This window comes from Arachis ipaensis, chromosome B2, assembly GCF_059453495.1.
Source record: "Arachis ipaensis isolate K30076 ecotype BB chromosome B2, ASM5945349v1, whole genome shotgun sequence".
Classification (NCBI taxonomy): Eukaryota; Viridiplantae; Streptophyta; class Magnoliopsida; order Fabales; family Fabaceae; genus Arachis; species Arachis ipaensis.
In genome coordinates this window covers 78,953,098-78,980,648 of record NC_142437.1, presented here as the reverse complement: position 1 = coordinate 78,980,648, position 27,551 = coordinate 78,953,098, and the positions used below count along the sequence as shown (strand labels likewise).

At 40.5% G+C, this 27,551-nt stretch overlaps 1 protein-coding gene and 2 non-coding genes across 3 annotated transcripts in view; 2 read left to right on the top strand and 1 right to left on the bottom strand.

Annotated features, from left to right (window-relative positions):
• Positions 1-14,131, top strand: part of LOC148574524 (uncharacterized) — a 44,568-nt gene extending 30,437 nt beyond the window's left edge. Inside the window, exons 6-7 of the mRNA XM_088505908.1 lie at positions 13,720-13,941; positions 14,094-14,131. Coding sequence (XP_088362034.1) covers positions 13,720-13,941; positions 14,094-14,131 — 260 coding nt within the window. The remainder of the gene's footprint in view (positions 1-13,719; positions 13,942-14,093) is intronic.
• Positions 9,087-9,190, top strand: LOC148574525 (small nucleolar RNA R71). Its single transcript, XR_015905981.1, has one exon. It is a non-coding gene; the product is annotated as a small nucleolar RNA R71 (small nucleolar RNA).
• Positions 14,132-17,879: 3,748 nt separating the features above from the next.
• On the bottom strand, positions 17,880-17,983 carry LOC148574523 (small nucleolar RNA R71). Its single transcript, XR_015906597.1, has one exon. It is a non-coding gene; the product is annotated as a small nucleolar RNA R71 (small nucleolar RNA).
• Positions 17,984-27,551: the final 9,568 nt, after the last annotated feature.

The window sequence follows — 27,551 nt, the reverse complement described above, 5'->3', positions numbered from 1 at the left end:
GGGTGGTAAAGTGGTTGTTATCAATTCACCAGTCTCTTCTGAAGGCGAATCTGAAGTGGCATTCGAGGAAGAAACAAGCTCCTCTACTACTGATTCTGTTGATTTACGTGTAGATACCATGGCAGCGCCCAGGAGGATTACTATCCAGAAGGCAGGAGCCCCAGACTTTACTTTGCAACCGTATCAAGTGCGTACCCAAATCTGGCTACAGATTTTGAACTAAAAACTGTGCTAATCAACTTAATGCCCAAGTTTCGTGGATTACCTACTCAGGAGCCTATCAAGCACCTCAGGGATTTTCAGACAGCCTGTTCTACTGTTAGGCATCATGGTGCAGATGAAACTTCTATTCTACTAACCACCTTTCCATTTTCTCTTGAGGGAAAGGCGAGGGAGTGGTACTACTCCCAACTTGAAGCAACTGTTACTAACTGGGATACGCTTAGGAGAGAGTTCTTGGAAAAATACTTTCCAGCTGAAGTTACAGATAGACTAAGGAAAGAGATCTCTTGCATTATTCAAGACGAATCAGAGACTCTTTATGAGTATTGGGAGCGCTTTAAGAATTTTCTGGATGCATGCCCCACCCACGATTGACATGTTGGTGTTGATCAGCTACTTCACTCAAGGCATGAAGCCTCGGGATAAAACTACATTGGATGGTGCAAGTAATAGTTCTCTGAAAAAGTACAAGACCGCATATGAAGCGTGGCAACTGATTAGCGACCTAGCTGAGTCCACTCAGAATCACAGGCACAGGAACAACCACCCCAAGACTGTTGCAGAGGTTTCCTCTAGCAGTGAGACTACTGCCTTCACACAGGCTATATGTGAGATGACCAACCTACTGAAGCAGATACAACTACATCAACAACAACCTCAGCCTCCCTCACCACAACAAAGTCAACAGTTGGTTCCTCAAAGAGAATGCGGAATATGTGCTGATTACACTCAGTACATTGATGAGTGTCCGCAGCTCCAACAAGAAGACAACACCTTTGCAGCTACTCATAATTTCTATGACCGCCCGAATCAAGGATACAATCAATAAGGCGGCAATTACAACCAAGGTGGAAACCGCAATCAATTTTGGCAAGACAAATTGATGCACGAAAAACTTGTCTCGTAACAAATTTCCTTCGACAAGTGTATCGAATTTCGTCGTCAAGTAAAAACTCACAATAGAGTGAGGTCAAATCCCACAGAGATTGATTGATCAAGAAACTTTAATTAGAGGAATGTTCTAGTTGAGCGAATTAGAATTTGAGTTGAGAATTGTAGAAAATAAAATGGCGGAAAAGTAAATAATAGAAAAAGTAAATGCTAGAAATAAAGAGCTGAAAGTAAATGACGGAAAGTAAATTGCAGAATTGTAAATGGGAATGGGGTTACTGCTCATAAAAGTAAATGACAGAAACTAAAGAGAATGGGTAAGATCAGAAATGGGGAGTTCATTGGGCTCAGGAGATGTTGCATTCTCCGGATCAATTTCATTTTCATCTCTTCCTCAATCAATGCATTCATTGATCTCCTTGGCAATCTTAAGTGATCGAGTTACAATTCCTTGTGATTCAATCTCTCAAATCTTGATCAATAGCCAATTCCTTGGTCAATTGCTCATGAGAAGAGATGAAGTATGGTCACTGATTATACCACATGCATTTTCCAAATCAAGTATTGAGAGGATTATAGTCACATATCCATCCAAACCCAATTTGGTCCAGCATGAGAAAGCATTTCTAGCATGATCTCTTCCTTCCTCTTTCAAGGTTCAGAAGAGATCCAAGTTTGAATAGCTTCTTTTCCAAGATAACTATCCAATCGGATAAAGATCGAAAGCTTTCAAGTAAAATCAAGAAAACAGATAGAAGAAGAATAATGAAAACTAGTATTGATCCATCAAATTACAACAGAGCTCCCTAACCCAATGAAAGGGGTTTAGTTGTTCATAACTCTGGAAAATAAAAGCAAAGATGGAGAATACATCATGAAAACAAAACTAGAAGTGCAGAGAATGGCAAAATACAGAGAGTAGTTTTCCCCCAATTTCCAATCTCCCTAATCAATTCAAAGCTACTCCTATATATACTACTCTTCTGATCTTCTAGTTGGCTCCTCAAGTCTTGGGTATGGGCCTTTGGATCTTGAGTTTGAAGCAGTTATCTTCTTCATTGGGCTTAGCTTTACTTGCAGAGAGAAAGTGTGAAGTGGGCAGGGACTTTAGCTCAGGACGTTAGTGGTGTTAACGTTAAGTGAAATTGTGGGTTCGAGAACGTTAGTGACAATCACCTTTTTCACTAACGTTCCTGACCCAAGTTAGAGCCACGTTAACCTCAATGTTAGTGGCACAAATGTTGCCACTAACGTTGCCTCTTGGTCCTTCGCACACATTATTGGGACTTACCTTTCCCAATAATGTTGAGAAGCCTCCCCCTTTCTTACGTTAGAGTCCACGTTAACTTAGTTAACGTGGCTCTTAACGTTAACTTGCCAACCTTCGAGAACGTTAGTGACACTTACCTTTGTCATTAACTTTCCAATGTGCCCCTATTTCCCACGTTAGAGTCCACGTTAACTAGGTTAACGTGGCCTCTAACGTAGCAATGCTAGCCATCTCCAACGTTAGTGACAAAGGTGAATGTCACTAACGTTGGCTCATCATCTCTCTTCTTCACGTTAGCTTCCACGTTAACTAAGTTAACGTGGGAGTTAACGTGGCTCATTGTGGCTAGTGTGGTTCATTCCAATGTTAGTGACAAAGTTAGGTGTCACTAACGTTGGCGATCATATACTTTCTCCACGTTGGCTTCCACGTTAACTAAGTTAACGTGGAAGTTAACGTGGCTTGTGGAGGCTTGGCCAACGTTAGTGACAAAGTTAAATGTCACTAACGTTGGCTTCTCTTTTGCTTCTTAATGTTAGAAGCCATGTTAACTAAGTTAACGTGGCAAGTAACGTGGCCACTTATGAGCTTGGCCCAACGTTAGTGACAAAGGTAAGTGTCACTAACGTTGGCTCTATTTTCTTTCCTCCACGTTAGAGTTCACGTTAACTTAGTTAACGTGACTCTTAACGTGGGCTATGATGGCTTTGAGGACGTTATTGGCGATTACTTTTCTCATTAACTTTGCAAGCTAGCTCCCATTCCTACGTTAGAAGTCACGTTAGTGAGACTAACGTGGCTGCTAACGTGGTTCTTCCTTGTTTCCTTTGTCCTGAAATCAAGCAATAAAGTGCATCAAAGTTCTAGTCCAAGTCATGGGAAATGCAACATCCAATTTGTCATTAATTTCATGCAAAATCCTCATGAAATCATGTAAAGTGCACAATGTATGCTTGAATCAAGATGTAAGTGAATATCTACCCAAAACTAGCTTATTTTCTAAGGAAATGCATGAATTTTCCTTAAAAACAGTAAAGAAAAGGTCAGTGAAACTGGCCAAAATGCTCTGGCATCACAACACCAAACTTAAAGCTTGCTTGTCCCTAAGCAAGTACTGGAACAAGAGAATGATGAATGGAATGCCAAGAGAAATGAGTCATTCTTGTGGAGGTCATGTCCCTGGTTTTATGGTGGTTTCATGCATAGCAACTTAGGTTCATTCCTGGCTTTCAGACCTTTATGATGTCCTAGAATACTCACTGTGATTGCATCCCATAAGACCTTTATTCATTGATCCTTTTGTTGTCATTTTAGGGCTTATTTGTGTTCTTAAGCTAAGTGTTCTGTAAGGGGGCAACTCTTTAAAATAAGCTTTCAGCCAACACTCCCGAACCAGTTGGTTCAAGGTGCTAGGTGTTGAAGCACCCCTAAGGACTTACTTCCTCAAGTCTCTCCCCCATACATACACACCACAGGCATATGGTTTATTTATTTTCTTTTCTTGAGACCTTGGTGTCCAGCACCTCTTTGGGTTACTAAATGCTCTGTAGTGAGGGTTACTCTTGATAGTGGACTTTCAGCTGATAATCTCGAGTTAGTTGACCCAAGTTACCAAGTGATAAGGCACCCCTAAGAGCTTATTCATCCAAGTAAATCCCTCACACAGGAATACCACAGACACATGCCTCAAGATTAAAACCATTGGTGCCTAGCCTTATTGCTTACTCTTTTTCTTTTATTCATTTTTTTTCCACTTTCATTTTTCTTTCCCCCTTTTTCTTATTAGGATCTTATTATTTAGTTAGTCTCATGGGGTGTGTTCAAAGCATAGTATTCATGACAGATAGTTGTCTTCCCACCTTGTGGTTGAACTAACTTAGCTAACTTATGACCGCACCACAAACTAAGGAACTTACTCCATAGTATGAACTCCACTCTGGTCTTTTGCAAAACACTCATTCTTTTTTCATTTGTTTCAAAGGGACAAGCATACAAGTGAGCAAAGTAAGGATGCAGTGACATAAAGACTAGCAATCATAGACTTATTCAACCAAGAACTTAAAAGACAGCATTTAAAAGGTTCAAACTATCATGGAAGCATGTTCTATTTCATACAAGATCTTCCTTATTTAAAACATAGAAAGGGATGAACCAAAGAAGGAACTCCACCACCTTTTACTCATGTGGTTGCCCATGCTCTCCTCCTTGCTTGTCCTCCTTGTGTCCCTCTTGATTGCTCGTACTCCCACTCCCTTTGCTTTTTCCAATCAGCTTCTTCCAGAAACCACCATCTTCCATCTTCTTCTTGAGTGTTTCCTTCTGTTGTTTCACCTTCCTCTCTTCTTGTTCTACAAAATCTTTTTGGACCTCATCATATGTAGGGATGGCATAGTGTAGATGATGCATATTACTAGACATGTAGTTCAACTTGGCTTGAGTGTTTACGTTGAACTCCTCCCTATGTAGTTGCCATCCTTCATTAAGTACAGTGAACTCATTGAATGCTTTCATATGAGCTATTTGCCGCTGATTGAGTTCCTGCAAATGCTTATCTTGACGTTCTTGCCTCTCAGTAACTTGGTGGATGGCTTGAGTGAGCTGGGAGTATTGTTCCTGTTGCTGCTCCATTTGTTGTTTCTGCCACTCTTCTTGTTGGCTCATCCAGTTGGACTGAAGGTTTAGTATTTGCTCTTGTCCTTCCATATGTCTCATCCCCAGATCTTCAATGGCCCTTAGAAGGTGATTCATGTTCAAGTTGGCTGGGTCATGATGCTCTTCTTGTTGATATTCTTCTTGATGAGGCTCCTCTTGGTGAGCTCCTTCTTTCGCTTTTAGCTTCCCTATTTGTGGCCTTCTTTGTTGCTGAGCAGGTGTAGTATAGACAAGACGCTGGATTGTAACTAGCCTCCCAGGGTTCACCCAGTCTGGATTGCTATCCTCGAAGACCACCTTAGCCTTTGTACATAGTCTGAGAATAGTGCTGGGGTACCAAAGCCTGGCACCCGAATCAGCCTTCTCAACTGACTCTTGAATTCCCTCAGCTATGAGTTCATGCACATTGATTTCTCTACCCTGTACTAGGCAATGTACCATAGTCACTCGATTAATATTGACCTCTGAATTATTTGCAGCTGGGAGGATGGACCTCCTTACGAGTTCAAACCACCCTTTGGCTTCCGGGCTAAGGTCTCCCCTCTTGATGAACCGGGGTCTTCCATCTGCATACCTCTCCCAATCAGCTGCTATAACACAGATGTCAGTCACAATTTCTGTGAGCTCATCATTGTCAGGGCTCTTACTTATCCTTGCATGATAACTGGGCTCATCAAAATGTGGTGATTTCAAGTGAAGTGTTCTTGTTATAGCATTTGGGCTGAAGTCTATCTCCTTTCCTCTTACATAGCTTTTGAAGGTTGGGGCCCTAGTTTTGTCTTCTCTAACCACATTTGCGTAGAACTCTTTGATGAGGTTTGCATTGATCTTCCCCTCTGGATTAGGGAGCCTTTGCCACCCTCTTTGTTCAATTTTCTTCCGAATCTGTGGGCACTCGTCTTCATTGATTTGGAAGGTTAACTCAGGCAATATCTTCTTGATCTTGATCCTTTCAAATTCTTGTTCATGGAAGGCAGTTTTGAATCTCTTCTCATCGAAAGGAATGTTCTCCATTGGTTCCTTCCTTTTTTGCCTCTTGGAGCTTGATGATGCCATGAACTTGAGTTGCTGTGTGAGGGGATTGGAAGGTAAGGATAGATGAGGAATTTGGTTGGTTAAGACGAGGTATGATGAAGGGGTTTTGGATGCCGAAAGTGTGAAGTGTGGAGAGTGGGAATTTGAATGTGAGGGGTAAGTATGCACTAGGACTCATTTATATAGGGAGATTATGAGTGAGTGGAGGGAGTGGATTGATGGAATGGTTGCTTGATGGACGGTTGGGGTTGTGCATGGAGAAAGGACAAGGATCATCACTTTATGAAGGTTATTGGTTCGGTCTCCAAGGGTCTCCTTTTTTCAATATTGCATGGCAACAATTTCCAATGCATTCCTTCTTAAGACAAGGGTGTAGTTTCTCTTCATGGAGTGGCCGAACCTTTTTCATTTAATTATCCAATCAATCCCCTTCAATGCTCCTCTCCTTTTCCCTATAAAAATAAAATAAGAAAATTCAATATCATAAAAATTAAACTTTACGGCTAGTATAGTAAAGAAAAAGGATTAGGTTGTTTATTCATGAACACCAACTAACTAACTAACTGTGCGTCCTTATATGCATATCCGTGGCACCCTGGGGTGACACCAAATTTAGTTTGGAGCACTGTGATGAAAAGTTTTGTTCAAAGCTCCAAGACTAGCATGCTCTGAGTTGCATCCATGCTTTCTTGGCATGCTTTGAACACCAAACTTGTTCTTCACTATATACTGCATAATAAGGATTTCACCAAGTGTTTGTCAAGTTTGGGTTGGAATTCATGAATATTGACTTATTCACTATTAAAGGCATACAAAACATGGGTTGCCTCCCATAAAGCGCTTCTTTAGCGTCACTAGCTTGACGTTTCTTCTTCATCAGGGAGGTTGATAATGCTTCAAGTCCTCCCCTCTTGCCTTAGACTTATATCCATTGGTTGTATCAATGATCTCTACATGTTCCAAGGAGAGAACTCTGTTGATAGTGAAGACCTTAGGTAACTGAGATGGTACAGTGGGGAGATCAGGGGGGATATCTGGGAAGTAAGCTGAGATCACTTTATCCCCTAGAGAGAAGTCCTCGGTAGGGATCTTCTTGTTCCTCCACCTCCTTGGTACCTTCTTCTTTATTCCTTTTGATGTTGCCTTGCTCTTTGTGACTTCTTCTTCTAAGGGAATTTTGTTGTTGTCTTCACATGTCTCTGGTGGTTTAGGTTCCTCCAGCTTTTCCTTGAGCTGTGACAACTGCTTATTTCCTTGTTCATCAAGCAAGGGCTTTCCCAGTTGGGCTGGTTGTGCTTCAATGCTTGCTTCCTCTTTCAATATCTCATTATGATCTTTGCTTGGTTCTTTTTTCTCTTGGTTTGCTTCTTGTGAGAGTTTGAAGACATTAAAACTGAGTCGTTCATCATGGATCCTCAATATTAGCTCCCCTCGCTCAACATCTATGAGTGCTCTGGCTGTAGCTAGGAATGGTCTTCCCAATAAGATTGGGTGAGTGTGACTCTCTTCCATGTCCAGGATGACGAAGTCTGTGGGAAGAAAGTATTTCTCAACCTTTACCAACACATTTTCCACCACTCTTATTACTTGTTTTTGAGTTTTGTTAGCCAGCCTGATGTCTACATCTGTGGGCATTATCTCATTGATCTGCAGCCTCTTCACCAGGGATAAGGGCATTAAGTTGATGCTTACTCCCAAATCGCAGAGTGCTCTATCAAACATTATTTCTCTTATGGCACAGGGGATGTGAAAACTCCCTGGGTCCTTTCTTTTCGTAGGCAACTCTGGTTGAATGAGGGCGCTGCACTCCTTGTTCATTACTATAGTTTAGCCTCCTTTGAGTGAGCTTTTCCTAGGGAGCAGTTCCTTCATGTATTTGATGTATGCAGGCATTTGTTGGATGGTCTTGATGAATGGTATGTTGACATGCAGAGATGCAAACAAGTCAAGAAATCTTGAGTATATTCTCTTTTCAACAGCACCCTTGAGTAGTTGGGGAAAGGGTGCATAAAGTCTCAGCAGCTCCTGTTGTGAGATTTCTGGTTCTTGGTGATCTTTTTCCTCCTTCTCTGTTGAGGTGTCTCCAGGTTGTTCTGCCGACTTGTTTGGCTTGTCCTCAGTCTCCTTATCACTTATAGTGACCATCTTGCAATCTTCCCATCTTACTTTCTTTGTTTCACCTCTCGGATTCTTCTCTGTGTCACTTGGGAATCCATCTGTAGGTTTGGGAATCTACTCAGAGAGATACCCCACTTGGGATTCCAACCTCTTGATTATGTCTCCCTGGTTCTTGAAATTGGCTCGCACTTCCTCCTTGAATGCCTTGTTGTCTTGAATCTCTTTGCCTATGCCTTCAAGTAGATTCTCAATCCTTGAGAGTCTGTCATCAAATGATGGTAGATTGGGATTAGAGGTGGAAGGATGAGGAGGGTTATTTTGGCCTTGGTAAAGGTGTTGAGAGGGTTGGTTATGTGGGTGCTGATATGGTCTAGATGTGAAATGTTGGTGGGCTGCATTGTTGTTGGGATTTGAACGTCTTTGATCTATGCCTTGGTCTTGTTGATTTCCCCACCCAAAGTTTGGGTGATTCCTCCATCCAGGGTTATAGATCTTAGAGTATGGATCATGGTTTTGCCTAGGTGAATTCCCAATGTAGTTGGCTTGCTCCTGACTACCCTCTGCTTCTTCATTCACTCCTTCTTGGGTTGTTAATGAAGTAGTGATTGCTGCTACTTGGTTCCTCTCCATCTTCTTGGTGAAGTCAGCCAGCTGCTGGGTAATGAGCTTGTTTTGGGCCAGCAGAGCATCTACATTATTTAGCTCCATTACTCCTCTAGTGTTGCCTCTTTCAGAAGCATAGAAATAGTCATTCTCTGCTACTGTTTCAATGACATCTATGGCTTCCTCAATGGTCTTCTTCTTGTTCAAAGATCCTCCGGATGAATGGTCTACTGCCTTCTCTGATTCATATGACAGGCCTTCATAGAAAATGTGCAGCTGCACCCATTCGTTGAACATGTCAGGTGGACACCTCCTTGTCAGGTCCTTAAACCTCTCCCATGCTTCATAAAGAGTCTCACCATCTTGTTGCCTGAAAGTTTGGACCTCAGCTCTCAGCCTATTGATTCGTTGAGGAGGGTAGAATCTTGCTAAGAATTTGTTCATTACATCTTCCCAAGTTGTCAAGCTCTCCTTCGGGAAAGACTCCAGCCATTTGGCTGCCTTATCCTTGAGTGAGAATGGAAATAAGAGCAGTCTATAGGCGTCAGGATGAACACCATTAGACTTCACTGTGTCACAAATTCTAAGGAAGGTGGTTAGATGTTGATTGGGGTCTTCTTGGACATTTCCTCCGAACGAACAGTTGTTCTGAACAAGGGTGATGAGCTATGGTTTTAGTTCAAAATTGTTGGCATAGATGGTTGGCTTCTGAATGCTACTTGCACAGTTTCCTGGGTTTGGATTGATGTAAGAGCCTAAAACTCTTCTATCCTCCCCAGCATGATTTGCTCGACCTCCTCCGCCATGGTTGTGAGCCTCTTCCTCACGATGGTCTTCCATGTTTTCTTCCATGTTTGGTTCAAAGTATTCCTCCTCTTCCTCAGCACCAACCACTCTTTTTCCTCTTGCTTCCCTCTTTAATCTAAAGAAGGTTCTCTCAGGTTCAGAATCGAAGGAAGTTGAAGCCCCGCTTCTTCTCCCTGTCATACAACCAACAAAGCACAAGCAAGGAAAATAAATACAGAAAGTATTCTGTTAGAATTACTGTTAGTGTGAGTGATGCAATATATCAAACAGTTAGTGGGTTAGTGAACTGAATTGTAAATAACAAAAAGAAACGAAAAAGTAGGGGGAAGGGAAGAAATTAACTAAAACTGAAAGTAAATTACTCAAACAGAAAATTGAATCAAACAAAACAAAAATGCTCAATCTAGTTATCTTCCAATTTAATCATTGTTGATGCACAATCAATCCCCGGCAACGGCGCCATAAACTTGATGCACGAAAAACTTGTCTCGTAACAAATTTCCTTCGGCAAGTGTACCGAATTTTGTCCTCAAGTAAAAACTCACAATAGAGTGAGGTCGAATCCCACAGAGATTGATTGATCAAGCAACTTTAATTAGAAGAATGTTCTAGTTGAGCGAATCAGAATTTGAGTTGAGAATTGCAGAAAATAAAATGGCGGGAAAGTAAATAACAGAAAAAGTAAATGCTAGAAATAAAGAGCTGAAAGTAAATGACGGAAAGTAAATTGCAGAATTGTAAATGGGAATGGGGTTACTGCTCATAAAAGTAAATGACAGAAACTAAAGAGAATGGGTAAGATTAGAAATGGGGAGTTCATTAGGCTAAGGAGATGTTGCATTCTCCGGATCAATTTCATTTTCATCTCTTCCTCAATCAATGCATTCATTGATCTCCTTGGCAATCTTAAGTGATCGAGTTACAATTCCTTGTAATTCAATCTCTCAAATCTTGATCAATAGCCAATTCCTTGGTCAATTACTCATGAGAAGAGATGAAGTATGGTCACTGATTATACCACATGCATTTCCCAAATCAAGTATTGAGAGGATTATAGTCACATATCCATCCAAACCCAATTTGGTCCAGCATGAGAAAGCATTTCTAGCATGATCTCTTTCTTCCTCTTTCAAGGTTCAGAAGAGATCTAAGTTTGAATAGCTTCTTTTCTAAGATAACTATCCAATTGGATGAAGATCGAAAGCTTTCAAGTAAAATCAAGAAAACAGATAGAAGAAGAATAATGAAAACTAGTATTGATCCATCAAATTACAGCAGAGCTCCCTAACCCAATGAAAGGGGTTTAGTTGTTCATAGCTCTGGAAAATAAAAGCAAAGTTGGAGAATACATCATGAAAACAAAACTAGAAGTGCAGAGAATGGAAAAATACAGAGAGTAGTTTTCCCCCAATTTCCAATCTCCCTAATAAATTCAAAGCTACTCCTATATATACTACTCTTCTGATCTTCTAGTTGGCTCCTCAAGTCTTGGGTATGGGCCTTTGGATCTTCAGTTTGAAGCAGTTATCTTCTTCATTGGGCTTAGCTTTACTTGCAGAGAGAATGTGTGAAGTGGGCAGGGACTTTAGCTTAGGACGTTAGTGGTGTTAACGTTAAGTGAAATTGTGGGTTCGAGAACGTTAGTGACAATCACCTTTTTCACTAACGTTCCTGACCCAAGTTAGAGCCACGTTAACCTCAACGTTAGTGGCACAAACGTTGCCACTAACGTTGCCTCTTGGTCCTTCGCACACGTTATTGGGACTTATCTTTCCCAATAACGTTGAGAAGCCTCTCCCTTTCTTACGTTAGAGTCCACGTTAACTTAGTTAACGTGGCTCTTAACGTTAACTTGCCAACCTTCGAGAACGTTAGTGACACTTACCTTTGTCACTAACGTTCCAATGTGCCCCTATCTCCCACGTTAGAGTCCACGTTAACTAGGTTAACGTGGCCTCTAACGTAGCAATGCTAGCCATCTCCAACGTTAGTGACAAAGGTGAATGTCACTAACGTTGGCTCATCATCTCTCTTATTCACGTTAGCTTCCACGTTAACTAAGTTAACGTGGGAGTTAACGTGGCTCATTGTGGCTTGTGTGGTTCATTCCAACGTTAGTGACAAATTTAGGTGTCACTAACGTTGGCGATCATACACTTTCTCCACGTTGGCTTCCACGTTAACTAAGTTAACGTGGCTTGTGGAGGCTTGGCCAACGTTAGTGACAAAGTTAAATGTCACTAACATTGGCTTCTCTTTTGCTTCTTAACGTTAGAAGCCACATTAACTAAGTTAACGTGGCAACTAACGTGGCCACTTATGAGCTTGGCCCAACGTTAGTGACAAAGGTAAGTGTCACTAACGTTGGCTCCATTTTCTTTCCTCCACGTTAGAATTCACGTTAACTTAGTTAACGTGACTCTTAACGTGGGCTATGATGGCTTTGAGGACATTATTGGCGATTACTTTTCTCATTAACTTTGCAAGCTAGCTCCCATTCCTACGTTAGAAGTCAAGTTAGTGAGACTAACGTGGCTGCTAACATGGTTCTTCCTTGCTTCCTTTGTCCTGAAATCAAGCAATAAAGTGGATCAAAGTTCTAGTCCAAGTCATAGGAAATACAACATCCAATTTGTCATTAATTTCATGCAAAATCCTCATGAAATCATGTAAAGTGCACAATGTATGCTTGAATCAAGATGTAAGTGAATATCTACCCAAAACTAGCTTATTTTCTAAGGAAATGCATGAAACTTCCTTAAAAATAGTAAAGAAAAGGTCAGTGAAACTGGCCAAAATGCCCTGGCATCACAAATCCAACCAGGGGTGGAGAGATAATTCCAACCAAGGATGGAGGGACAACTACAACAGAGGAGGCAGAGACAACAATGGAAATCAGAGGTGGAACAACAACAACAGACAGCAGAACCAAAACCAGCCTTACAGAGCACCTCACCAAAGGCAGTCCCAAGCGCCTCAAAACAACCAACAACAGGTCCCTCAGATCACTTACCCATCTTCCTCTCCCAATGACGAGTTGCTTCACTCTCTTGCACAAAGACAAACAACCATGGAAAATACACTTACTGGTCTGACTTCTGCTATACAAGCTCTCATCTCTCATATGGGATCGTCGAGCACCTCCAACACTCAACCTTCAAGCTCCAGTACAATTCCTTCTCAACCTATACCCAACCCCAAGGGTGGCATCAATGCCATCACTTTGAGGTCCGAAACCACACTGCAAGAGAGGAATCATGAGGAGCCAAGCTTAGAGGAAAACATATAAATTGAAGGCATTGTGGAGGCAGAGGATACTGAAGAAGAGGATGTAGTACAAGACTTGGTTGAAGAAGAAGCAGCTCAGCCAGGGAATGGAGCCCCAAGGGACGCAGAAGTTGCAAGTGGCGCCATTCCTATTCCATTTCCACACCTTGCTAGGAAGTCCAGAAAGTAGATGGAACTAGACCCTAAAATGGTAGAAATATTCAAAAAGGTTGAGGTAACCATTCCACTTTTTGATGCCATTCAGCAGGTACCTAAATATGCTAAATTTCTAAAGGATTTGTGCATGCATAAAGATAAATTACAGAATTTAGAAACTATTCCTCTAGGTAGTTCCATTTCTGCATTGGTAGGTGATATACCTGAAAAATGTAGTGACCCAGGTCCATGCATGGTTACTATTACTATAGATGGTGTGAAATTTTCTGACTGTATGTGTGATTTAGGAGCGTGTGTTAGTATAATGCCATTGTCTATATATGATGCTTTGAGGCTCCCTCCTTTAAAAAGGTCGGCAGCTCGTTTTGTTTTTGCAGATAAAAGCATTATCTCCGTGGTTGGAATTGTTGAGGACGTGCTGGTGAGCATTAAGGGGCTCACATTTTCTATAGATTTCTATATTTTGGAAATGCCCCCTAATGACTCAGGAAGACAATCATCCATCTTGCTTGGAAGGCCATTCTTGAAGACTTCAAAATTCAAGCTGGATGCCTTCTCAGGAACTTACTCTTTTGAGATAGATGGCAGAGCAGTGAGCTTCAATCTGGATGAAGCTATGAGGCATCCTCCTGAAGATCATTCCATCTTCTAGTGCGACATTATTGATGAAACTGTAGTTGCAGTTCATCAGGAGGAAGTAGAAGAGAGGCACATAGAGCAAGATGCAAGTGTAGGGACACCCCCTAGACAAGATGAAGACACGTTACAACCATCATTGGCTCCAGATGATCAAGTGCCTAGCCATGAGCAGAAACTGGAATTAAAGCCTCTTCCACCCCACCTCAAGTATGCTTACCTTGAGGACAATCAGAAGCTCCCTGATGCGCCTCGTGTACTATGTTGGTATAGAATTTCTCAATAAAATCCTATTGCAAGTATAGCTCTACCCAACAACAATCCTCGAGTATCAAATTTAGAAGGGGATTTGGTTGTCATAAGTTCAACCCCAATAAAAGTAACTGATGTATTCTTTTTTTTTTAAACAACATAGGGAAAAGCCATTCTAACACATTCTTGGCAGGTGTTTAAGCTAGTAATCAAGAGAATACACTCAAATTCATGCACTTATTCAAAACATAGCATTCTTTTCACTTCAACAATTTATCCATACCAAAATGAGGAAATTCTATATGAACATCCTAATTATCCAACAAGAACAATAAAACTAGCATTCCTAAGCAATCAATAACATCTAGAAGTGACAAAATTTACAAGAATCTAAAGCTAAAAGCAGGATGGTATACACAAGGAAGATCTTACCACGGTGGGGTGCCTCCCACCAAGCACTTTTCTTTAATGTCCTTAAGTTAGACGGTCCTTTGCTTAAGCTTCCTCTCCCCTTGGTGCATCCTCAAGTAGGAGCACTTCCACTTCTCTTGGTGACTTGTAGTCATGGTACTTCTTTACTCTATGTTCATTCACTTTGAAAGTTGTGTCACTTTGAGGGTCAAACAATTCTACCACTCCATAGGGCTTTATCTCCTTCACCTTGAAGGATCCTTCTGATGCCAAGGCATCTTAGGCTAGTTTCACTAGCATTTTTCTGTTAGTTTTAGTGGTTTTATGCATTTTCTTGAGCTTAAAGTAACCAAGAATGGTTAAATGAACAACAAAGCAATGAACCATCCAAACAGTATGATTTTGATGCAAATTCCATGAGTTTTTAGTTATATTACTTGAATGCAATGAATGGAAGATTTCTCATGAAATTTTGCAAGACTTTGATGCAATTGTTTGGATGATTTCAGGGAAGAAGAGGCTAAGCAAGGAAGCAACAAAATCAATAAAGGAAGCTTGAATATCACATGTGGAGTTTAAGTTCCAGTTTAAGCCTAAACTGGAGCTTAAACGCCAGAATCATGAAGGCTAAGAAATGCTGGAATTGAAGTTTAACCTCCAGTTTAACCTTAAACTGGAGGTTAAACGCCAGAATGAGAATTCCAATCAGGAAGCATTTCCACGTTTAACCTCCAGTTTAACCTTAAACTGGAGGTTAAACGCCAGAAGTGAGAAAGGCACCAAGGGGGCATTTCCACGTTTAACCTCCAGTTTAACCTTAAACTGGAGGTTAAACGCCAGAAAGTAAGAAAGGCACCAGGAGCATTCCACGTTTAAGCTCCAGTTTAACCTTAAACTGGAGCTTAAACGTGTTCGACCAAGTTTTCTCCTCCAGGGTTGCTTTCCCCATTTCCACGTTTAAGCTCCAGTTTAACCTTAAACTGGAGCTTAAACGTGTTCGACACCTCCAGGGCTACCTTTCTCCACTTCCACGTTTAAGCTCCAGTTTAACCTTAAACTGGAGCTTAAACGTGTTCGACCTCCAGGATGGCTTTCTCCTCTTCCACGTTTAAGCTCCAGTTTAACCTTAAACTGGAGCTTAAACGTGTTCGACCTCCAGGGCTGCCCTTCCTATCTCCACGTTTAAGCTTCAGTTTAACCTTAAACTGAAGCTTAAACGTGTTCGACTACATGACTCTCCAGGGCTGCCTTCTTCCATTTCCACGTTTAAGCTTCAGTTTAACCTTAAACTGAAGCTTAAACGTGCTTCTACAAAAGGCTTCACTGGAAGTGTGTGGCGTTTAAGCTGCAGTTTAAGCTTAAACTGCAACTTAAACGCCACTCTTGGAAAAGGTTTCTGGGCCAAAAATATTGCGGTTTAAGTTAGTATTTGAGCACAAACATTAACTTAAACTTATTCTGGTATGAAACCCAATTGAATATCATGGTTTATGGGATTGGGCCTGAAGGATTGATGAGTCTGAAATTTCAATTTATTGAGTCATGTGCCATTATTTGATTATCACTAAGTTGGCTCAATGAATGTTACAGAATTTGGATCAGCAGCCTCATCAAGATTATGGATCATAAACCCAAGGCAAAAGGAAAGCAGGGAGAGGCCTCAAAGCCCAAGAAACACAACAGAAGCTCAATATAGAAAGTGTATAAATAGGATAGAATTTAAGTTAGAAGGGACTTTTACCCTTTTCATTTTGCTAGTTTTCATATCTTTGTAATTGAATTCAGAGCTATGACTCACTAAACCCCCTTTCATTGGGTTAGGGAGCTCTATTGTAATTCAATGAATCAATAATAGTTTATCTTCTTCTTCAATCTTTTCTCTTGAATTTTGTTAGAAAGCTTCTCGATCTAATTCCATTGGGTAGTTGTCTTGGGAAAGAAACTACCCATAATTGGAATCCTTCGGAACCTTGGGAAAGGAATGGAGGATTCATGCTAGAGAAGCTTTCTCACAGTGAATTGGATTGGGGTTTGGATGGATATTGTGACATGTAATCCTACCAAATTGTGGTTCATGAAACTGTGTGGTATAATCAGTGATCGAGCATCATCTCTTCTTATGAACATTTAAACCAAGGGATTGGGAATTTGTTTGTTTTTAGAGAGAATTGGTGAGCCAAGGGATTGGGATCCAATCACATAAGATTGCCAAGCAAAATTCAATGAACGCATTGGTTGAGGAAGAGATAAACATGTTTTGATTCGGAGATCTCAATATCTCCTATAACCCAATGAATTCCCCATTTCTGATTTCCACTTTCTCTTTACATTCTGCAACTCAATTCATGCAATCACCCCCATTCCCTTTTAATTTCAACAATTTAGCTTCTGCTCTTTAATTCATGCAATTTAAGATTCCGCCATTTAAATTTCTTGTCATTTACGTTTCCCGCCAATTTTACATTCCGCAATTCTCATCTAAATCTTGATTCCGCTCAACTAGAACATACTTCTAATCCGAATTGCTCACTCAACCAATCCTTGTGGGATTCGACCTCACTCTATTGTGAGTTTTTACTTGACGATAACCGGTGCACTTGCCGGAAGGAATTTTGCCGATCGTGCAATTTCCTAAATCGTAGCATAACAAGCTTATGCACGCATCAAGTTTATGGCGCCGTTGCCGGGGATTGGTTTTCGATTGACAATTCTCAAATTGGAAGTTAACTAGATTGAGCAATTTTTTTTTTTGTTGTGATTAATTCAGTTCAAGTTACTTGTTGAATTTTAATTTCTGCACTCTGTTACATGCTTTCTTTCTTTATGCCTTTAAATTCAAGCAACTAACTCACTGACTCACTAACTGTTTGAATTAATTCCTCAACTGCTCTAACCATACTCTTCCATTAACCAAGAGTATTTCACTTGTTTGTTGCCTGTGCTGTGTTCTTGTATGACAGGTAGGAGAGGAGAGACATCAACTCCTCCATATACCGAACCAGAGAGGACCCTTCATAGACTTAGAAGGGAAGCAAGAGGGAAGAGAATACTGAGAGAAGAGGAATCTGAAGGAGAATCTGAGGACAATTTTGAGGAAGCTCTAGACCTCAACATGGAGAGAGAAGTTCACAACCATGAGAGAGCTGATGGAAACAATGCCATTCCTGAGAGGAGGGTTCTTAGTTCATACATAAACCCAACCTCTGGGAATTGTGGTAGCAGCATTCAGAAACCACCCATTCAGGCCAACAATTTTGAACTCAAACCACAGCTAATATCACTTGTGGAGAATCATTGTTCATTTGGTGGGAGTGCTAATGAAGACCCAAACCAACATCTCACAAAATTCCTGAGAATTTGCGACACTGTGAAGTCCAATGGAGTCCAGGAAGATGCCTATAAACTGCTTTTGTTCCCATTTTCACTTAGGGACAAGGCAGCTAAGTGGCTGGAATCATTCCCAAGGGGGAGCCTAACAACATGGGACGAGGTGGAAAGCAAGTTTCTGGCACGTTTCTACCCCCCACAAAAGGTCAATAGGCTTCGATCTGAGGTTCAGACGTTTAGACAACAAGATGGTGAAACTCTCTACGAGGCATGGGAGAGGTTCAAGGATTTGACAAGGAAATGCCCACCAGACATGTTCCATGACTGGGTGCAATTGCATATTTTCTATGATGGACTTTCTTATGAATCAAGGAAGGCTGTAGACCATTCATCAGGAGGTTCATTGAATAGGAAAAAGACTGTGGAAGAAGCCATTGAAGTGATCGAGACAGTGGCTGAGAATGAGTACTACTATGCTTCAGAGAGACACAACACTAAGGGAGTCATGGAGCTGAACCATGTTGATACAATTTTAGCCCAAAACAAGGTGTTTGCCAAGCAAATAGCAGAGCTTACCAGGCAATTAGAAACAAAGCAAGTGGCTGCAATACACACACAAGATCAAGAGGAAGTAAGCATTGAAGGAAGTGATTGGGAAGAGGCCAACTATGTGGGAAACCAACAAAGGCAATCATATGATCCACATTCCAACACTTACAACCCAGGATGGAAAAACCACCCAAACTTTGGGTGGGGGAACCAACAAACCCAACCACAAAACCACAAACCTTACAACCACAACCAACATAACAATTCCACATACCAAAATTCCAACCAAAGATCATACCAAGCCACACAAAACACTTACTCACAACCATCATATCAAGGCCAAAATAATCAACCTACCCAACCTAATCCGAACCAACAATTTCAAGATCAATTAAACCGGATAGAAGGAATGCTGGCACACATGGGTCAGGACATAATTGAGTTGAAAAGCTTCAGGGATGATGTGAGAGCTACCTTAAGAAACCATGGTGAAAAACTCAAGAGGATGGAGTCTCAAGTAGGAGAGCTATCTCAACAGGCCCCCAAATCAACTGCAGTGTTCCCTAGTGACACAGAAAAGAATCCTAAAGGGGAACAAAAGAGAGTGAGATGGGAAGAATGCAAGGCCATCACCATATTGAAGGAAGTCTCAGAAGAAGAAGGAATCAGACCCTCAGAGCAGGAGCCAGAAATCTTGAAGGAAGGTGTGGAAGAAGCTAAGCAGGAAAGTGGAACTGAGCAAGCCAAGGAACTGCAAAAAGGCATGCTGGAAATATACCAACCAAAAGCACCATTTCCTCAGAGGTTAGGAGGAGGTGAAAAAGGAAAAACCTATTCAAGGTTTTTAGAGACATTTAAGTCTCTCCATATCAATATTCCCTTTCTTGAGATTCTCCAGCAGATGCCTACACATATCAAGTATTTAAAGGAATTGCTGAGCAAGAAAAGAGTTTTGAAGGGAGGACAAACTGTAATAATGAACAAAGAATGCAGTGCCCTCATCAAAAAGGATATAATCTCTAAGAAAACAGACCCAGGAAGTTTTCATATCCCCTGCATCATAGGGGAAACAAAAATTGACAGAGGATTCTGTGATCTAGGAGCTAGCATAAATGTGATGCCTCTGACTCTTATGAAGAGGCTACAACTGAATGAGGTGAGATCCACTGATGTAATCATACAACTGGCTGACAAAACTCAGAAGCAAGCTGAAGGGGTAGTTGAGAATGTGCTGGTGAAAGTGGAAAATTATTTCTTCCCCACAGATTTTGTCATTTTGGACATGGAGGAAAACTACCTACACCCCATCATTCTGGGAAGGCCATTTCTAGCCACTGCCAGAGCACTCATAGATGTAGAACAAGGAGAGCTAATTTTGAGAATACATGATGAACAGCTCATTTTCAATGTTTTCAAACCTGCATCTGAGCCTGAACCAGAACATGAAAAGCCTAAGGATGATAGTAGCCATCTGTGTTTGGAGGAAAGCAATCCAGCAGCTGAAATTCTGAAACAGTCCTTGGAAGGCAAACAAGAATTGCAAGAGTTAAAGCCACAAGAATCAATAGAAGCAGATCAGAAGGATCCTCCTGACATAAGGGTCAATGAAGAAATCATCAAGAGAAAGGGAAGAATTGTAAAGAAATTGCCAAGAGGGTGGAGAAACAAGAAAATTCCCACTGAAGGTTTCTCTCCGGGAGATAAAGTGATATCAAGTCATTATCTGCCAATCCCACCTGGCCTCAAAACCATTCCTTCCCAGCTCCCTCAAGTGTTCACAATCAGGAAAGTTCTTTCTATGGAACATTTAGAAGTCATGAAGGAATCAAATGGGGACGTTTTCATAATGAGAGGAGAAGGCATCAAGCACTACAATCCACCCTAACAAGGGACAACCGTCAAGCTAATGACGTTAAAGAAGCGCTTGTTGGGAGGCAACCCAACCTGAGGTAATACCCCTTTGCTGTTTTTTTATTTGTTTCAATAAAAAGGGTGAAGTAGTTTCTGTGCATTGCAAAGAATTAAGTTTGGTGTTTCACACCAAACAATGAATTCGTGGATCAATAATTCAAAGGGGAATGTGTGACTCTAAGTTTGGTGTTCCACCATAAAGATCAACTGAACACAACAACCTTTGAATTATATGAAAGGAACAACCATTCTAAGCAATCACAGAAATGCTAAAAAAAAAAAAATCCTTAGCAGCAACTTCATTCCAAGGAGAACTCAAGGATTCAAAGAACAGAGAAGTGAGTAAGAGACTAAGTTTGGTGTTCACACACCAACTTAAGACTCAGACACTTGCCCATACATAGTTGAGCTAACCACTCAAGTGCTTGAGAAGCAAGCAACTTCATCACTCTTTGCAGGAAAGGAAACAAGGATCTTAGAAAGAACATGAAGCAACAACTAGGAGAAGAAGGAGAAATCAAATTGTTTCATGGCAACAAAGAGAAAACAAGAAATTTCACAAGGTGGTGTTGTTCCTTGACAATTCTTTAAAAAGGGCAAACAAAAGCATGCTTGTTCTGGTTTAAACTGTAATTGTTGAATCTTTCTGGAATGTGAAGTTAATAGTATGTTTGTCTGTTTATTGCTTTGAATAAAGTGAATGCTTAGATGTTTGGATATAACTTCACCTTCTTAAACAAATGCTTGCCATGCTTGTTCTGTTTCTTAAAATAAAAGAAAAGTTTGAACAAAAGTAACTTGGCTCAATTAGTGACAAATCAAGTAGAATTAAGTGGTGGTATGCATGCTTGATTGTTTAGTCAGATCACTGGAAATAGAGTGTAGAATTATCATTTTTTGTGTAGAAATTGAAAACTGTCTATGGATCTTGATGAATAAATGTCTTTGGCCATGAAAAAGAAAGAAAAAGAAGAAGAAAAAGGCCACTGAAAAAGGGCAACCAAAAGGCAAAAAAAAAAAAAATTGAGAAAATAAGCTAGGCACCAATGGTTTGAACTTCTGAGACAAATGCCTGTGGTGTTTATGTATTAAGGATATGCTTGGATGAATAGGTTCTGAGGAGTGTTTCAACACTTGGTAACTTGGGTTAACTAACCCGGGATTATCAACCAAAAGTCCATTATCAAGAGCAACCTAAATACAAAACATTTAGTCACACAAAGAGGTGCTGGGCACCAATGTCTCAAGAAGAAATGTGAACTAAAATGCCTGGAGTGGATATGTGTAGTGCACTGATAAGAAAAAGAAAATGCCAAAGGCTTGTGCAACACATGACACTAAGCAAACAAGGAGCAAAGAAGCTCTAAGAAAAAGAAAAGAAAAACAAAGAAGAGAAGTACCAAGGACATAAGAGTAACAAGAGGCCATAGCAGTGTTTGATGGATGCAATGAAAAAGTGATAATCTTACCTGATAAGAATGAAAAAGTGATGCTGCAACTTTCTGCATAAAACCCTTCTGATGAACTTAAAGTGCTTACTAATATAGCCAATGGAATTGCTTTCTGTTTCATGCTTTCTTCTCAAATAACTCAGGACTTGCTTAGGGACAAGCAAGTATTAAGTTTGGTGTTGTGATGCCAAGGCATCTTAGGCTAGTTTCACTAGCATTTTTCTGTTAGTTTTAGTGGTTTTATGCATTTTCTTGAGCTTAAAGTAACCAAGAATGGTTAAATGAACAACAAAGCAATGAACCATCCAAACAGTATGATTTTGATGCAAATTCCATGAGTTTTTAGTTATATTACTTGAATGCTATGAATGGAAGATTTCTCATGAAATTTTGCAAGACTTTGATGCAATTGTTTGGATGATTTCAGGGAAGAAGAGGCTAAGCAAGGAAGCAACAAAATCAATAAAGGAAGCTTGAATATCACATGTGGAGTTTAAGTTCCAGTTTAAGCCTAAACTGGAGCTTAAACGCCAGAATCATAAAGGCTAAGAAATGCTGGAATTGAAGTTTAACCTCCAGTTTAACCTTAAACTGGAGGTTAAACGCCAGAATGAGAATTCCAATCAGGAAGCATTTCCACGTTTAACCTCCAGTTTAACCTTAAACTGGAGGTTAAACGCCAGAAGTGAGAAAGGCACCAAGGGGGCATTTCGACGTTTAACCTCCAGTTTAACCTTAAACTGGAGGTTAAACGCCAGAAAGTAAGAAAGGCACCAGGAGCATTCCACGTTTAAGCTCCAGTTTAACCTTAAACTGGAGCTTAAACGTGTTCGACCAAGTTTTCTCCTCCAGGGTTGCTTTCCCCATTTCCACGTTTAAGCTCCAGTTTAACCTTAAACTGGAGCTTAAACGTGTTCGACACCTCCAGGGCTACCTTTCTCCACTTCCACGTTTAAGCTCCAGTTTAACCTTAAACTGGAGCTTAAACGTGTTCGACCTCCAGGATGGCTTTCTCCTCTTCCACGTTTAAGCTCCAGTTTAACCTTAAACTGGAGCTTAAACGTGTTCGACCTCCAGGGCTGCCCTTCCTATCTCCACGTTTAAGCTTCAGTTTAACCTTAAACTGAAGCTTAAACGTGTTCGACTACATGACTCTCCAGGGCTGCCTTCTTCCATTTCCACGTTTAAGCTTCAGTTTAACCTTAAACTGAAGCTTAAACGTGCTTCTACAAAAGGCTTCACTGGAAGTGTCTGGCGTTTAAGCTGCAGTTTAAGCTTAAACTGCAACTTAAACGCCACTCTTGGAAAAGGTTTCTGGGCCAAAAATATTGCGGTTTAAGTTAGTATTTGAGCACAAACATTAACTTAAACTTATTCTGGTATGAAACCCAATTGAATATCATGGTTTATGGGATTGGGCCTGAAGGATTGATGAGTCTGAAATTTCAATTTATTGAGTCATGTGCCATTATTTGATTATCACTAAGTTGGCTCAATGAATGTTACAGAATTTGGATCAGCAGCCTCATCAAGATTATGGATCATAAACCCAAGGCAAAAGGAAAGCAGGGAGAGGCCTCAAAGCCCAAGAAACACAATAGAAGCTCAATATAGAAAGTGTATAAATAGGATAGAATTTAAGTTAGAAGGGACTTTTACCCTTTTCATTTTGCTAGTTTTCATATCTTTGTAATTGAATTCAGAGCTATGACTCACTAAACCCCCTTTCATTGGGTTAGGGAGCTCTATTGTAATTCAATGAATCAATAATAGTTTATCTTCTTCTTCAATCTTTTCTCTTGAATTTTGTTAGAAAGCTTCTCGATCTAATTCCATTGGGTAGTTGTCTTGGGAAAGAAACTACCCATAATTGGAATCCTTCGGAACCTTGGGAAAGGAATGGAGGATTCATGCTAGAGAAGCTTTCTCACAGTGAATTGGATTGGGGTTTGGATGGATATTGTGACATGTAATCCTACCAAATTGTGGTTCATGAAACTGTGTGGTATAATCAGTGATCGAGCATCATCTCTTCTTATGAACATTTAAACCAAGGGATTGGGAATTTGTTTGTTTTTAGAGAGAATTGGTGAGCCAAGGGATTGGGATCCAATCACATAAGATTGCCAAGCAAAATTCAATGAACGCATTGGTTGAGGAAGAGATAAACATGTTTTGATTCGGAGATCTCAATATCTCCTATAACCCAATGAATTCCCCATTTCTGATTTCCACTTTCTCTTTACATTCTGCAACTCAATTCATGCAATCACCCCCATTCCCTTTTAATTTCAGCAATTTAGCTTCTGCTCTTTAATTCATGCAATTTAAGATTCCGCCATTTAAATTTCTTGTCATTTACGTTTCCCGCCAATTTTACATTCCGCAATTCTCATCTAAATCTTGATTCCGCTCAACTAGAACATACTTCTAATCCGAATTGCTCACTCAACCAATCCTTGTGGGATTTGACCTCACTCTATTGTGAGTTTTTACTTGACGATAACCGGTGCACTTGCCGGAAGGAATTTTGCCGATCGTGCAATTTCCTAAATCGTAGCATAACAAGCTTATGCACGCATCACCTTCCCATCTAGAACGGAGCTTGCCAGGCATAAATCGCAGCCTTGAGTAGTAGAGGAGAACCTCATCACCTTCTTGAAAGTCCTTCCTTCGGATGTGGTAATCATGAAAGGCTTTAGTTTTCTCCTTGTATATTCGGGCATTCTCATATGCCTCCATCCTTAAGCACTCGAGCTCTTCTAGTTATAGTTTCTTGGCTACACCCGCCTTGGTGAAATCCATGTTACACTGCTTTACCGCCCAATAGGCTCTATGCTCAATTTCCACCGGAAGGTGGCATGGCTTACCATAGACGATCCGGAAGGGACTCATCCCTAACGGAGTCTTATAGGCCATCCTATACGCCCATAGTGCATCTCCTAGCCGGAGGCTCGAATCCTTCTTTTGTGGATTGACCACTTTCTACAAGATTCTCTTAATCTCCCGGATGGACACTTTCGCTTGCCCGTTGGTCTGTGGGTGATAAGTAGTGGCAACCTTATGCAATACCCCATAGTGCTTAAGCAGTGCCTCTACTTTTCTATTACAAAAGTGGGATCCTTGGTCACTCACGATTGCTCGTGGCGACCCATAACGGCATACAATGTGATTTCTAACAAAAGAAACAATGGTATTGGCCTCATCAAGGCGGGTAGGTGATGAGCGGATAATTTATACGCTTTTTGACATTGTTTTTAGTATATTTTTAGTAGGATCTAGTTACTTTTAGGGATGTTTTCATTATTTTTTATGTTAAATTCACATTTCTGGACTTTACTATGAGTTTGTGTGTTTTTCTGTGATTTCAGGTATTTTCTGGCTGAAATTGAGGGACTTGAGCAAAAATCAGATTCAGAGGTTGAAGAAGGACTGCTGATGCTGTTGGATTCTGACCTCCCTGCACTCCAAATGGATTTTCTGGAGCTACAGAACTCAAAATGGCGCTCTTCCAATTGCGTTGGAAAGTAGACATCCAGGGCTTTCCAGAAATGTATGATAGTCCATACTTTGGCCAAGTTTAGATGACGCAAACTGCCGTTCAACGCCAGCTCTCTGCCCAAATCTGGCGTCCAGCGCCAGAAAAGGATCCAAAACCAGAGTTGAACGCCCAAACTGGCACAAAAACTGGCGTTCAACTCCAAGAAGGACCTCTACACGTGCAACACTCAAGATCAGCCCAGACACACACCAAGTGGGCCCCGGAAGTGGATTTATGCATCAATTACTTACTTTTGTAAACCCTAGTAGCTAGTTTATTATAAATAGGACCTTTTACTATTGTATTAGGTATCTTTGATCAGTCATATGCGATCTTTGATCAGTTGTATGCTATCTTAGATCACGTTTGAGGGCTGGCCTCTCGGCCATGCCTGGACTTTCACTTATGTATTTTTAACGGTAGAGTTTCTACACTCCATAGATTAAGGTGTGGAGCTCTGCTGTTTCTCAAGGATTAATGCAAAGTACTACTGTTTTCTATTCAATTCATCTTGTTTCGCTTCTAAGATATTCATTCGTATTTCAATCTGAATGTGATGAACGTGACAATCATCATCATTCCCTATGAACGCGTGCCTGACAACCACTTCCGTTCTACCTTAGACTGAATGAGTATCTCTTAGATCTCCTAACCAGAATCTTCGTGGTGTAAGCTAGAATGATGGCGGCATTCAAGAGAATCCGGAAGGTCTAAACCTTGTCTGTGGTATTCCGAGTAGGATTCAATGAATGAATGACTGTGACGAGCTCCAAACTCGCGATTGCGGGGCGTTAGTGACAGACGCAAAAGGATAGTAAATCCTATTCCAGCATGATTGAGAACCGACAGATGAATAGCCGTGCCGTGACAGGGTGCGTTGACCATTTTCACTGAGAGGATAAGATGAAGCCATTGACAAGGGTGATGCCTCCAGACGATTAGCCGTGCCGTGACAGGGCATTGGATCATTTTCCCGAGAGATGACCGAAAGTAGCCATTGACAGTGGTGATGTATCACATAAAGCCAGCCGTGGAAAGGAGTAAGACTGATTGGATGAAGATAGCAGGAAAGCAGAGGTTCAGAGGAACAAAAGCATCTCCATTCGCTTATCTAAAATTCTCACCAATGAATTACATAAGTATTTCTATCCCTATTCTATTAATTATTATTCGAAAACACCATTATCAATTTATATCTGCCTAACTGAGATTTGCAAGGTGACCATGGCTTGCTTCATACCGATAATCTCCGTGGGATTCGACCCTTACTCACGTAAGGTATTAGTTGGACGACCCAGTGCACTTGCTGGTTAGTTACACGGAGTTGTGAACCATGGTCTTGGCATCATGTTTTTGGCGCCATTTCCAGGGAAAGAAAGAGCAATGAATTTTACATAATTAAAGTGTAATCACGATTCCGCGTACCAAGTTTTTGGCGCCGTTGCCGGGGATTGTTTGAGTATGGACAACTGACGGTTCATCCTGTTGCTCAGATTAGGTAATTTTCTTTTTATTTTATTTTCAAAAATTTTTCAAAAATATTTCTAAAATTTTCTCACCTGTTTTCGAAAAAAAAAAATTTTTTATTCAAAATTTTTAAGAATGAATTCTAGTGTTTCATGAAGCATGTGAAGCCTGGCTGGCTGTAAAGCCATGTCTAAATTCTTTTGGACTGAGGCTTCCAACCATCAGCTGTTATACGACTGTAGGGTATGTCAGGCATGTCATGTCTGAATTACATGCTGAAGCTTGGCTGGCCATTGGCCATGTCTAGTGTTTTGGACCGGAGCTTTCATTGAAAGCTTAGCTGGCTAAGGAGCCATGTCTAATTCCTGGACTGAAGCTTTAGACTAAAGAGCATAAGATTCCTGGAATTCATATTAAAAATTTTGGAATCCTTATTTTTCTTTTTCATAATAATTTTCGAAAAAAAAATACAAAAAAAATTAGAAAATCATAAAAATCAAAAATATTTTTTGTGTTTCTTGTTTGAGTCTTGAGTCATATCATAAGTTTGGTGTCACTTGCATATGCATCTTGCATTTTTCGAAAATATCATGCATTCATAGTGTTCTTCATGATCTTCAAGTTGTTCTTGGTAAGTCTTCTTGTTTGATCTTGATGTTTTCATGTTTTGTGTCTTTTCTTGTTTTACATGTGCATTTTTCGTTTCTTAGAGTCTAAACATGAAAGATTTCTAAGTTTGGTGTCTTACATGTTTTCTTTGCATTAAAATTTTTTTCAAAAATGTGTCTTGATGTTCATCATGATCTTCATAGTGTTCTTGGTGTTCATCTTGACATTCATAGCATTCTTGCATGCATTCATTGTTTTGATCTAAAAATTTCATGCATTGCATAATTTTCATGTTTTTTCTCTCATCATAAAAATTCAAAAATCAAAAAAAAAAATATCTTTCCCTCTTTTCTCT